This window comes from Thamnophis elegans, chromosome 2 (genome assembly GCF_009769535.1).
Source record: "Thamnophis elegans isolate rThaEle1 chromosome 2, rThaEle1.pri, whole genome shotgun sequence".
NCBI lineage: Eukaryota > Metazoa > Chordata > Lepidosauria > Squamata > Colubridae > Thamnophis > Thamnophis elegans.
This window is the reverse complement of record NC_045542.1, coordinates 121,919,102-121,933,670: the sequence shown is the minus strand read 5'-3', so window position 1 is coordinate 121,933,670 and position 14,569 is coordinate 121,919,102. Positions and strand designations below refer to the sequence as shown.

General features: G+C 38.5%; 1 protein-coding gene across 3 annotated transcripts in view; it reads right to left on the bottom strand.

The window, feature by feature from the left end:
- Positions 1-3,674: 3,674 nt before the first annotated feature.
- The window catches only part of TMCC1 (transmembrane and coiled-coil domain family 1), a 103,745-nt gene continuing 92,850 nt past the window's right edge, over positions 3,675-14,569 (bottom strand). For all 3 annotated transcript variants that reach the window (XM_032210468.1, XM_032210470.1, XM_032210469.1), the window contains 2 exons: positions 7,910-8,045; positions 3,675-5,750 (listed from right to left, as the gene is read on the bottom strand). In XM_032210468.1, coding sequence (XP_032066359.1) covers positions 5,436-5,750; positions 7,910-8,045 — 451 coding nt within the window. In that variant the 3' untranslated portion in view covers positions 3,675-5,435. The remainder of the gene's footprint in view (positions 5,751-7,909; positions 8,046-14,569) is intronic.

The window sequence follows — 14,569 nt, the reverse complement described above, 5'->3', positions numbered from 1 at the left end:
ATCCCAAAATTTATTTTGTAAAATGAGACAGTTAAGTACATTTTGTCCCATTTTACGACCTTTATTGCCACAGCTGTTAAGTGAATGACTGCAGTTAAGTTAGTCACCCAGTTGTTAAGTGAATCTGGCTTCTTCATTGACTTTGCTTTTCAGAAGTTCACAAGAGGTGGTAACATGACCTTGGGACACAGCGACAGTCATAACTATGAACCAATTGCAAAGTATCTGAATTTTCTTCATGATTCTGGGAATGCTGCGAAGGTTGTAACTGAAAAATAGCAATAGCAACTTATATATCCCTTTACAGTGTTTTTACATCCCTCTCTAAGCAGTTTACAGTCAGCATATTGCTCCCAACAATCTGAGTCCTCATTTTACCAACCTCAGAGAGATGGAAGGCTGAGTCAACCTTGAGCCTGGTGAGAATTGAACTGCCAAACTGCAGCCAGCAGAAGTAGCCTGCAGTACTGCATTCTAACCATTGCGCCACCACGGCTCATAAGCTGGTCATATGTCACATTTTTCAGTGCTGTTGTAACTTTGACCTGTCAGTAAGCGGACTGTTGTAAGTCGAGGACTACCTGTGTATGGAATGGATCAATGTTGCACGAATATATGATTTAGGGAATTGCCAGTTCAGTGAGCATTGCAAATTTGCTACATTTTAAATCATTGCGCAGAAAACAACCCTTCATGTTATTAGAGACAGGTAAATATTGCTTAAAGTAAAGTGCAATTCCCTCCTGAAGGCCATCTGGAACAATGGATTTGAAACAGTCCAAAGCATGCATTCAGGCTGCTGAACAGATGTTGAATTTCTGAAACCGCTTGGAACATTTTAAGCCAATTTTTTTTTGAAAAACCTGTTTTCAAAGAAACCTTGTGCAGCTGCTGGAAGAGGTTTTAGAGGAGGGTCAAGAGATTTCACCATATCTCCACATACACAACTGTTCTATGGACCCAACATCAGGTGATCTTTGATGGACAGATCAGCGTAGAATTCTTCCAAGGTAAAAGTTTGAAACCCATTGCTGAAGAGGGCTACAGAGCTCATTTTACAGATATTCTCAATTTTGATTGCTTGCATTTCCAACATGAAGCAATCTTAGGGAGCTAATTTAGGAAAAAAACACCTTCTCTGCCTATGACCTGGGAAAGTCTCATGTAAATAACATTAGGGAAGACTGAGCTACAAGGACTGACAGTCTGACTTTCTGTATCCTATTTTAACCTGTAGTCATGCAGCATGGAGAAAATGGCAAACGCCTGGGTTTCAATAGACGTCACCCACTATAACAACTGAACTCCTTTTTCGCAATTTCAATTTCTTGTCCTCAGGATGTTAAGTTGCTTTAATCTTATCTTACCATTTATTATTTCCTTGGTGTGTACTCCTTCTCACATAACAACTAAGTCACACAACAGTGAATATCTGAGGTTTTATTGAATTTTATATACAACATGAGTCACAGACAAACCCGTGACTACCAGACAAGACAAATGTCAATCCTTCTCAACAGCAGCTTAAAAGTTCTACAAACTACAGTGTCACTGCCATACTCGTCATCCCATGCAAGTGAGTTTTTATTTTACGCTTTTTTTTAAATAAAAAAACTACACTTACAGTTGTGTCAGTTGCCTACTAATGCACAATGTCAACCTGGCCTACACAACACAGACACACACACACACGCACATACAACTCTTTTGCCACATTCGGAATTTCTCAAAACTGCTAGAGAATTTGACAGCTGCCCATCATCGGGCAACTTGGTTCCCAATGCTTGCGCTTTAAATTTTGGAAAGTCCATCCGAAGAACTGAAAGGCAGCAAGCCTTTTGGCCAGCCCTCTAACCTACAACACACCCCGGCCAAATGGGATTGTTTGGGGGGGGGGGGCACTGATGCAGAATAAACAAATTAGAAACTAGTAATTGTGAACATGCTTGATATTATCACAAGAGTTCCTACAGGGATCATACTCTGTGTATATATCACTTATGGTTGGAGGAACAATGTTTGAACATAGTATCTTCAGATTTTTTTTTAAAACCATCAAGGTTAGATATGTTATGAACCATTGAAAATGTGTTAGGCTAATTGTTCCCATCAATACAATCTGCTACATTCGTTTATTTTTGTGACCATCTGATATGTTATTTATATGATACATATCACCTGATCTAAAGAGGAAAATGTGGAAAATCAAATAGATCACTGAGGAGGGCCACATCAGTAATAATGTTACACGCACATACTCACTTACTGGCAAACACTATCCGTAACAAATAATCCAAAATGTTTGCAAATGGAATTAGGGGTTTAAAGCTATAGTCGCATTTTTTAAAACAATAAACATTTGTTAACTAATTTGATGCAGTGAGAATGAACGAATGTTAGCAAAAAAAAAAGGCAAAATGAAAAGAGTCATGTTAGAATATTCAACAGATTGGATGCAATCTCATAAAATATGAACAGAAACCTTTAGAATGCATTGAAAGCCTGTTTTAATCACAAACCAAAACATCTTTTGGGGAAAATTCTGAAGATTAGGGCTGTACCATATTTTTCTTTCTTTTGCTGGTAAACAGATGCTAGCTGTTATAGCATTTATCTAATAATACACATTCAGAAATCATAAATGTTTACAAGAAAAAGCAATGAAGTATTCACTAACAGACTTCAGTGAATATTGAATAATGAATACTCATCTAGGTCATATTTGTTCATATGCTGTGCATATGTGAAGTTTGTCTACAGAAAATTCTGTACTTCACAAAGGTAACCCTAGGAATCACATCAAGCATTTCATGTTGTGACCAAACCATGCCCTTTTAAGGAATTTAGTTTACCATTAAGAGCATGCAGAAAACTGGAGGGGTATAGAGATATTTAGGAGCAGTGATCATAAATTCAATAAAAATTTGAAATAGCAGGCCAAGGAAAATGTTAATAGAAACAAATATTAACAAACAATCTACATCTACAGGGCTAGGGCAACAGACTGCTTAATTGTTATCCAGAATCTCTTCAAATTGACAAATTCCTTAGGGGAACAAGTGGATTTTTGTTCCAGTACCAAACTGTGGTTTATGTTAGCATTAGGAATCTGATTGTATAAAGAACTGTGATTCTGAAAATGATATGCTAGACCTCTTGAATCACGATTTAACTCTAAAGCAAAAGGAAGTTTCTCTATATAGGTTTTATGTATATAAGTTTTCTTTGTTGACAGTCAGAAGGCCATGTTCCACATTTAACATTTAAATAATAAAACCTAATAAGTAAGAACTTCCGTAAGAAATTCCACATTATGTAGGTTATTTTGGGATTGTTAGGGCTCTTAGATAAAACACTGGTCAAGTTAGAATTAAATAATTATATTCTGGCAACGTGAAAGAATACTTAACTGTTTCACAGCGTAAACAGCTAGAATTAAGAATTTTAATTCTGAATTTCACAAATATAAAACTTGTTGGCCAGCATTAAAGAAGTTTTGGAAAAACATGACACCATGGCTGAAGGCTTACTAACAGAATGAATATTCTATACTTCTAGGCCGTGTTTACATTTTTTGAAAAAGCAATGAAAGTAGAGGTACAAGCAGCGCATGCCACTGCTTTTGTAAATGTGCCTTGCAAGGGCAACTTCTGTTTGGAATACTTACCTATGTAATTTGCTCGAGTTCTTGTTTTACATGCTTTGAAACAGGAAGAACCTGCTTTGAGCATGTATATTGAGTAACAAGTGTGTGTGTGTGTGTGTGTGTGGGAAATACAGTTCACTTGCTCTTTTGTTTCTCTACATCTTGATAATGCTCAGCTGCCACCAACTCTTACCAATGCAAGAGGTTTCATGATGTCCTATATGGGAACACAATGAGGTTGAACAGGCTGACTCTAAATATAAAAAAGTACCAACAGGGTGAACACTGTTAAGTTTGTTAGTAGTACAGCTTTGGTTTCAGTTCCCAAGAGCATATTTGAATAACACGTTAACTCAGGTACTGTTTAAAGGATTGGCCTTATGACTTGATGCTTCCTTAAGCATTTCTGCCTTCCTTAAGAGACATGGGGTAACTTTATGATAGATCTGAAGCTGACCGACTGTAGTCTATCTTAGCTACCACTCCAACTTTGGCATGGAGGAGCCTAAACTTAAAAGTTTAAGTCCTATTTATTATTGATATTAAGACTCCCTATTTTTTCTTCTCAGAACAGCTCACTCACTCATGCTTTCAAAACTTCCTGTTCATTTTTCTCAAAACAAACCAGGATTTCTTTATTTCTCGTTAAAATAACTGGTCTAGACACAATAGGACCAGGGACAAGATTCCCAGTTTCCCCATTCACTTCCAAACAAAGCAAAAGCACATTATGAACTGGAAGGAGGGATCAGGTCATCTGTTTTCTTAATGCGAGGTCTGGAAGTTAAGGAGGAAACAGATCACATTTGAGCAGGTTTGCACTTGAGATTACATTAAACATTATTTGCAACCTTCCAAATCATCTCAGAACAAGGTAGCTCATATTTATTCACACACTTCTTCATTTAAGAACGTCACTTCTTTATTCAAAGAGAGCAAAAGAGAGAGAAAGAGAGATGATGCTCTCAACCATTAAGTTCAAAAACAATCCCCAATAAGAATAAAAAAATCCTATTAGAAACAATAAGGAAGCACTGAGAGTTTGAGTATTACACTCTTCAAGTATGCCATTTGGATTTTTAAATCTGTGACTATACATACATTAAAAAACAGTCAAAGTGCAACCAAGGGCTTTTGTTTAAAATATTCAAAGGGCTACTTCAAAATACTGTAGTACAACTGTGCAGGAACTGTACACAGTAGAACTAATCCACTTCATATATCTAGCCAGAAAGTTTAAACAGCAGAAGAGGCAAACCCAGGAAGAGATCCAGAAAGTTCCATGTATTGCATTGGTCTTTCACTAGAGAAAGCCATCCTGAAGCTATACATTCAGACACAGAAGGTGGTCAGGTTTCACAGTAGCACTGTAGGATAATCGGAGTATCACTATGCACCGGATTATCTTGGTTAGAATTTATGTAATTGTCTTTTCCTCTTCCGATCAGGTTTAGTACAGTAGCTGAGCTATAATTTAATTTGCCCATTGGTGTGCTCCAGATTTGTGTTTTATCTCTGTACACATACAGAATATTAAGATTTGCATCCAAAGAGAACCATGCTACATAAAAAGTTTTTTGACAAAAAAAAGAGTTCTTTAATAAATTCTAAAAAAAACCCTCACTATTGCCAATATGTCTCAGAGAGAAAATATTATTTTAACTGTAAACAAATTTCACACTCGGACATGTTACGTCTTCAGTGGAGGAAGGGACTGCCGACTAAGTTTGATGCACTTCCTTGCCAGTTCCAGCTCGAGTGGGCGAGGCAGTGGCATGTCACCTTGTCATCATCTGGGGGGTGAAAAGAAGCGTTCCAAGTAGCTGGTAATGGCGTCCCAGTGCTTAAACAGAAAGGCAATGAAGACCATGGCAAAGAAAGTGCTGAACGTCCTGCTGCGAGTCTTCATCAGGGGGACCACGCAGTTGGCCACGGTAGAGACAAACACCAACAGGACAGCCATTACCGCTAAAAGGATGTTTATTAGTTTGCCCAGAAGGTTTCTGGCAGTGGCATTTTCAAGGCCCTCCAACTGGACAACTTGTTGCTGTTGCTGCTGCAGTTCCATCTTGGAGATTCTGGTCTGGCAGGCTTCCAGGGCCTCCTGTTGAGCATAAGAAAACTGCTTAGTCATCTCAAAAAGGAGGGAGGGAGAGATCAATGAGGCCCTATGCTAGGATCTTTCTTACCCAAATAGAATACACCTCTAGGCATAAATGTTGTCAAGCAGTCCACTGGCAAAACATCAGGTGCCAGAAGCTGACAGGGTAATAATCAGAAATGCAACCTGGCACATTTCCTATATAAAAGATTAAACACACCCTACAATGCCTTTGGGATTCCAGCAGCTGCAATCACATTTTGCAGGATGTGACTAATTCCTTTGGTTTCATATCCAGGAGCAAAATTAAGGTTTCTCCAGGCTTCTTCCTACAGAACTGGGTTGCAAAAAAACGTGGACAACCAACAAATATTAGTTTTCTGTATCTCCCTGCTATTATGTGGCAGTTGTCAGGATTTCTACTGTCCAATCTGTAATATGGCTTGCATAATCTCCACAAAATTGTAGAGCTTTGAATGGCAATAAATCCCACATAAAAGTAGTGTACAATTCATGGTATCATGAATTGATACCAATCTTCTGTTGTGAACAACATGGAGCGAGGAATCAAAAGACTTTCAGGATAGCATAATTGTCTCTTGATTTCACTTACCTGCTTATTTTCCTCCACACAGACAATTAGATCTTGAACCTGACATTGTGACATTCTTGGTGTAAATGCCCCAGTTGTAGTAATAACACCCAAGTATAATTTATGCTGAAGCAAAAATAATGCCACTGGTGTAAATAAATTCCTTTAGGTTAGGAGTGCTCAACCTCTGTAGCTTTTGAGACCCACATCAGATTTGCAAGGCACTCTCTAAATAAGGACTTGGGCAGGGCTCCCTTTTTCTGGATTTGAAAATTTTAAGTGGTGAAAAAACCCACTGAATCATCTGCAATCAGTGTGAACCTCAAGATGTCCGCTACTCCTCAAGTGAGCTGCCTATATAGATTCATAATTAAGAAAAAGATAGATTGTGTGATTAAAAGTGTATCTGCTGCTATGCTTTTGCATTTGATGTTATATTCCCACCAAACAAAACTTCCAAATGACAGGATGATTGAAAATGGGGATGCTAAATTTCTCCTCCAAAGTAATCTCTTCATAAATCTGTCTCCCCCATTGTTTCCTGCTCTTGTGTATTCTTATATTGGAAGCATAGCTGGGAGGAGGCCAAACATAATTTATGGAGATTCTCAGTCAGCCAGATCATAGTTGCCCCAAAGGTGCTATTCAAAGGCAACTGGCCTTTCTTGATTTTTTTTTTCCTTGAAAACATTTTGCTTCTTATCCAAGAAGCTTCTTCACCTTGGAACTGAGCTGAACTGAACTTCAGAACTGAAGAAGCAAAATGTTTTCAAGGAACAACCAAGGAAATCCAGTTGCCTTTTGAACAGCCCCTTTGGGACAAACATAGTTTAATTTTTCTACACGGGTTTGAAAATCAGCCCCCTTCCCTAAATCCTCTGGTGGATAGGTCCATGTGGCAGAGATTATGTCAGTGCAAAGGTTTACCAGCCTCATATGGAATTAGCCTTCTCGTAAGGGATAAACCAATATTCTGAGTAGAACATGCAGTTCAGTTTTTTAACGTTCCAGATTTTTTAACAACTTTAAATATTTTATACACCCAGATTAAAAAAAAAATCACCTTCGAGAATTTCCTTATTTGTGACAAGTAACAAGAAAAAGCTACTTGCTGAAGAAATGGACATATAACATTGGTTACTCTTTTTCATTTCTATATCTGCATGGTTTCATTAAAATTAATAGTAAATATTGCCTTACTGGGGACAATACCAAAAAAAAAAAAAATACTGTCTGGCATGGTATAAACATGCCTCCCAACTCACCTTTATTATAACTCTCTCTAAAGATGGAAGCAAGTTTGCCAGGAAATGAATTGATTTTTATTGTAAACCTGCCAGTTTTTCTTTACCAGGAATTTCTTAATAGGATTTGAATAAATTTTGCAATGATATAATCATTACAGCTCCAATAAGGGTCACAAAACTGAGATAATTCAGGATTTGAAACACAGTATCTCAATTCTACTTTTAATGAGGATTAAAATATAAACTGAAATGGAGCAATGCTTATGAAAAAAAATGCTCAACAGACATAAGTAAATGAAGTGCAAATATAAACAATGGCTAACCTGGATATCTCTGGCTCGTTCATAGGACTGGTAAGCTATTTTTTCCTCCATGCTGGCCAATTCCTGTTTTAAGTTGAGGATTTCATTCTGATGAAGCTCAGTCAGGTCATTCAGCTGTTCTTCTAGTCGCTCACATCTAGAACAGGAAAACAAACAAACCCATGTGGTTTGTTTTTTCTTTTAAAGATATTAGTACAATTTACTAGGTATCAAAACAGTTACAATAATTTTTTAAAACAGGATCTAGCTTGTGAACATGACTTGCAATGATATAAAACGATTTGGACTATTCTAAGCTGCGTCAGACTCCACTCTTGATAGGATTTTAAAATGTTCAAAAATGATATCCAAAGTGTTTCTATTGATCACCTCTATTTCCATTCCATCATTAGCCCAACATGTACAATCTTCAATATGAATCTGACCAATTAGTTTGGGGTTAGGCCAGAGGTGGGTTCCTACTGGTTCGGACTGGTTTAGCCAAGTAGGCAGAAACTTGGCCGGCCATGTCCCTGAACCGGTTCTATTGTTTGTTTTTTGTTTCTGCGCATGCGCATAAGTAAATTCTTTACTACTGCGCATGTGTGCGCAGCGTCCCTGAGCTATGCACCTCCCTGAGCGAACCGGCAGTAACAGAAGCTGGAACCCACCCCTAGGTTAGGCTTTCTAATTTTGAAGCATATACCAAAATAAACTGAATTCAGCCCTTGCATCTGTTTCCTAGGCAAAGTCCCCACTGAAACATACCAGGGAAAACATAATGAAGGATCTGGGAAGAGGGAAGTGGTGCAATTTCATATAGAATTTATTTTTTGAAAAAAAAAATCGTATACCTGCCCCGTATATGTAACATAGTCCTGGGTAGCTTACAACAGCAATAAAAGAATCAAGACAATAAAAAGCATAAAAATCAGCCAAACAGAGCGTGCCCAGGGCACCAAACACACAAACATACACAAATGAATAACAACTGAAGAGACTTCCTGGGCTCTGGCTCTGGCCATGCATCACATCAAGACTTGTGGGAAAGAAAACTCTTTAAGAGCTGCTGGGACGACCCCGGGGATAGGGGCCTGGTTGATGTCAGGGGCAGAGGAAAGAAAGCATGGTGAAAAGAGTGTTTTTGGTTCTGATCAGTTTTGTAACTTAATAGTAACTATGTTGCTCCTTCTTTCTCATCAATTTCAAATTGCTTTCTTGATTTGTCAGGTAAGTTTTCACAACAAGGATTGGGGATCACACCCACCCACACCCGTTATGCCCACATCTACTGCCAAGAGCGGAATTCATTGTTTTAAAATGCTTTTTCTTTAACAACAATTGTACATTCAGAAATCCTTTCAGCAAGGGAAAAAGATATGCTCTGAACGTTGTGAAATTGCTCTCCATCCTGTGGTTTATATGACAGTAATTGATATTCCCAACATTTGGGTATATTTCCTCTGAGAATCAGTTGTGTATTTTCCTAACCATGCTTGGGTTAGAAAAATATTTTTTACAGTATTAAAAAAAATACAGGGCAATATCTGGATTGTCCATAAAACATCTAGAATGAAAAAAATAATTTTAGGCAACAAAAGCCGTGTTTAATTACATCTACGCAAAGTTACAAAAAAACAACAACAATCCTACCTGCAAGTGATAGGGAGACAAAAAAGAAAATAATCCAGTTTTAATAAGAATTATCCTACTCTGATTTCTCAGGCTCATAAAGGAATTAGAAACAGTTTGCTAGGTGTACTAGGAGAAGGGAAAATAATCGATTTAAGTATGTATATGTTCAAAGAATCAAACACAACAGGAGCAAACAGGATATGGGTATGTAAAGAGAGCTTCCAAAGTTTGTTTGCGTATTCTTGAGGCAGAAATACAGAGGAAGAATGAAAGAAACTCACCTTTTGTTTGTATACAAACCTCTGAACAGGGGAAAAGCTCCAACGGCACTGAAAAAGTCTTTTAATAAACCCTTCATCCAAACTGCTGCTAAGTGAATAAATATACTTGGTTCTGCAACATGGGAAGCGAGAGCTTTTCCTTTGCTTGCTAGTTTTAGAATAGCACCAAGAATATGCAAGGTCTCTGAAATAGCATGTTACTTGAATGCAGGAGGAACATAATTGAACTGCTGTTGTTCACATGGCACACACGAGCCCTGTGACACATGCAATACATGTAATCATATGCACTAGCACAACTGAAATGATATAAGTAAGCAGGAACCTAGAGTTGCCTCATCAGTTTTAATGTTGCCTATTTAACATTCTTGAATATTACCCAATGTTTGCAAGCTGTAGCTCAGACATCACCTAATTGGATAGGAGCCATGGTGGCGCAGTGGTTAGAAGGCAGTACTGCAGCCATCTCATTGTTGTTGTGGTCCGCTGCCCGCCTGCAGAGTTGGAAGCAGAGTCGGACAGCGAGGAGGTTGGGGAGGAACATGGGCTAGTCCTGGAGTTTGGGGAAGGCTCGGATGAGGGCTCTGTTTTGGAGGCAGAGAGGGGGCCAGGGCCATCTGGGAGTTATGTGCTGCCTCCAGAGCCAGACAGCGAGGCAGAGGAACAGGCTCCCCCTTTTCCCAGTGCACATATGCGCAGAGCTGCCAGAAGGCAAGAACAGTTCAGATAGAAGGGATGACTCGGGAGTAAGGCTTGGAGGTGATTGGTCCTTCCCATAGGACATAAAGGAGGAACAAAGGCACGTGAGCCTTTGCAGGAAGCAACTTGGTTCCTGCTGGTCAGTTTACCTTCTGAAGCGCCATTTCGACTCTTTGCTCCGTGTGGCTGCTTATGAGCCTTATCCCAAAAGACTTCGGCAGCCTACTGTAGGACTCTTAACAACTATTTGGGACTCATTACAGGATGTGAATGAACATAATTCACAGCCTTTGATATAAAAAGAGGGTTTTGGGGAATAAGTGTGTGCTTTTTACTGTATCAGGAAGCCTAGGTCAGAACAATTGTTCACTGCCAGAGTTCGATTCTGACCAGCTTGACTCAGCTTTCCATCCTTCCAAGGTTGGTAAAATGAGGACCTAAATTGTTGGGGGCAATATGCTGACTCTGTAAACCGCTTAGAGAGGACTATAAAGCATTGTGAAGCGGTATATAATTCTAAGTGCTATTGCTATTGCTGATTGGCTGTCTCTCAAGAAAGCTGTGTGGGTACTGTGAACCTCCAAACTTTCTGCAGCCAACACGCATGCCTTCATGTGTGTTGTCTTTTGGGGTACATGCGGAGTACAAAAAAGGAGGAAGAAATAACACACCAAAAAAAATTAAAAGACATAAGAAAAGGAAGCATACTTAAAACTAGTTTACACCAACAGCATTCATTACACTTCTTCGAACTTTCTAGCCTTGCAAATTATTCCATCACATCTGTGAGACAGCTGGTACCAATGCTAGCCACTGCCCAAACAAGGGACAAAATGAAACTGGCCTTCCTACACAAAAAAGAGGTCCTTTTGGTTCGCTACAAAATACAGGTGAGTGAAAAGAGACGAAAGACTAGAGCTTCACTCTGATACTTAGTAGTCACTCTTCCATACTGCTTCTTGGCTTAGTAGTACAGATGTCTCTTGAAGCAGTTTTCAGAACAGCCTACCAAGAAACCTGACAACATTCATAAACTGTTTATAGTACTCTCTCAGTATAACAAAGTGAAACGCTGCCATTTTGGCTTCATTCGGGAATATTGACGCAACAGTTCGTTTAGCGACCATTCAATGTTACAATGGCACTGAAAAAAGTGACTTATGGTCGTTTTCCACATTTACAACCATTTCAGCATTCCCGTGGTCATGTTTCTTAATGAGGAGGAATAAAAAATCTGTCCACAGGCACAATCCCTGACTTGCCATAAAGCTACATTTCATTTCCCAAATTTTGCTCATGGTCTTTACACCAATTCAATCAGAATTTTTCCAAACATTTCCTAGGCACATTAAAAACAAAAACAAATTCCTTATCAATTTTCCATTTATGTATAAAAGCGAGCAATAACATCATTCTTCCAATGCTCAGGTACAGATGCAATCTACACAAGTGTTGAAATAACCCATAGTTTACCTTTTCTCCAACTACATAATCTATAACTGAAATTTTGCCATTCTTCAAGAGTCTCACAATATTTATCACCTATGTTCTAGATATTAGTATACTTGAATTCTATTCTTCAACCTATCATTATCATTCCTGTACAAATCTCTAAAATATTCCTTTCAGCATTCCTCATTTCAGTTTCAAAGCTCTTTATCTACTTCAAAAACAATTTAATACCAGTCAAGAATTCTCTGCATTTCTCTGCTTCTTTTAATCTGATTGATTCCTTGCTCACTTTGGTTACAATCTGCATCCTTTTCTTAATGTATTTCTCACAGTTTTTCTCTCATTGTCTCATAATTTCTGACCTTGCATTCATATTTTTTTTGCTACTTTTGTCTTATTTCAAGTCTCTTTTTCCAAAATAAAAAAATAGAATAATTCATTAAAAGAGTAAGGTTCTACATCTAGGCAAGAAAAACGAAATGCACAGGTACAGTATAGGTGGTACCTTGTTCAATAGTAGTAACTGTGAGAGGGATCTTGGAATCCTAGTGGACAACCATTTAAATTTGAGCCAGCAGTGTGCAGCAGCTGCCAAAAAAGCCAACACAGTTCTAGGCTGCATAAACAGAGGGATAGAATCAAGATCACGTGAAGTGTTAATACCACTTTATAATGCCTTGGTAAGGCCACACTTGGAATATTGCATTCAGTTTTGGTCGCCATGATGTAGAAAATATGTGGAGACTCTAAAAAGAGTGCAGAGAAGAGCAACAAAGATGATTGGGGGACTGGAGACTAAAACATATGAAGATCAGTTGCAGGAACTGGGTATGTCTAGTTTAATGAAAAGGAGGACTGGGAAGACATGATAGCAGTGTTCCAATATCTATGGGGTCGCCACAAAGAAGAGGAAGTCAAACTATTCTCCAAGGCACCTGAGGGTAGAACAAGAAGCAATGGGTGGAAACTGATCAAGGAGAGAAGCAACCTAGAACTGAGGAGAAATTTCCTGACAGTTAGAACAATTAATCAGTGGAACAGCTTGCCTCCAGAAGTTGTGAATGCCCCAACACTGGAAGTCTTTAAGAAGATGTTGGACAGCCATTTTTCTGGAATGGTAGGTTGGACTAGATGACCTCCAAGGTCACTTCCAACTCTGCTATTGTAATGTATTGTATTACCCTTTTACATTTTTAAAAAATTCTTCGATTATACAAAATCAAATCAGTTATACTTTTATATTTGTAGTCATTCACTGCATTTATAATTAAATCACACATCCAAAACAAACAGTGTCTTCTAAGCACTTATTTGCCAAATTGTTGCTTTTGGAGTTTCCAAATAGACCAATACTTTTTTGTGTGTCTTTCCGCCTTATTCCTACCATCCATTAGCTTCCTTGGATTCTATTTATTCAGAATGTTGCAGAGTTGTCATCTGTTTCCTCCATTATCTCTATTCAACATATAACTATCACCAATCTATTGATTCCTTTCTATACACATCCACAACATATAAAATGTCAATTCATACTCTGAATCTATACCATCACTTCCCTGTGCATACAGGTAGCCCTTGACTTACAACCGTTCATTTAGTGACCGTTTGAAGTTACAATGGCACTGAAAAAAGTGACTTATCACTGATTTTCACACCTACGACCATTGCCGTATCCCCATGGTCATTGTGACCTTCTGAGAAGCAAAGTCAATGGGGAAGCCAGATTCACTTAACAACCATGTTACTAACTTAACAACTGCAGTGATTCACTAAGCAAATGTGGCAAGGTCGTAAAATGGGGCAAAACTCACTTAACAAATGTCTCACTTAGCAGCAGGGCTCAATTGTGGTCGTATGTCACGGACTACCTTTACTTGTCCACTTCACTCCAGAAACCAGACTGCCATTATTCAGTTCTATTTCACATTTTCTCTTAATTTAACAAATGGAGGATGATGTATGTGTTTTTCTTTCATTATGCAGATAGCAATAAGGAGAATACTAGTCAGCTGTCACACATCTTAACCAGCAGGCTGTAAGTGCAACCCACCCATTTTTTTCCTAAGCATGCTAATGCTATTTTATGTAACTAGAATCTCTACTTTAGAGGCTAATTTGCAAGCCAATATGTTTTTCCTCATATCCCATAAACAGGAAGAATATCAAGTGTACCAACAGTCAGGCGCTACCTTCCATAATTTAAAACCATCTAAGTATCTATGGGTTTAAGTTTCTCACAATCGATAGATGTGTCCTAATGGACACATGTAGACTTCAACTCCCAGTATTCCACCCCCCCCCCCATGCTGGCTGGGGAATTCTGGGACTTGACATCCACAAGTCTTAAATTTGCCAAGTTTGGACAGTCCTGCTCTAGAGATGACTAACTCAGTGAAATGGGAGTGCCCACTAGGACACATCTATTGATTGGAGAAACGTAAACCCATAGATACTTAGATGGTTTGGAGAGCTCTGCCTAGAGGTAGCAGAGGCTTTCTACATTCTTTCTCCCAATATAATTAAATCCTGTGTGTTTCTGCTTTATGTGGTTCAGGAAATAGTCTCCAGTGTATGAAGGATGCACTATCCTCATTAGAAAGCAGATGTGAGATCT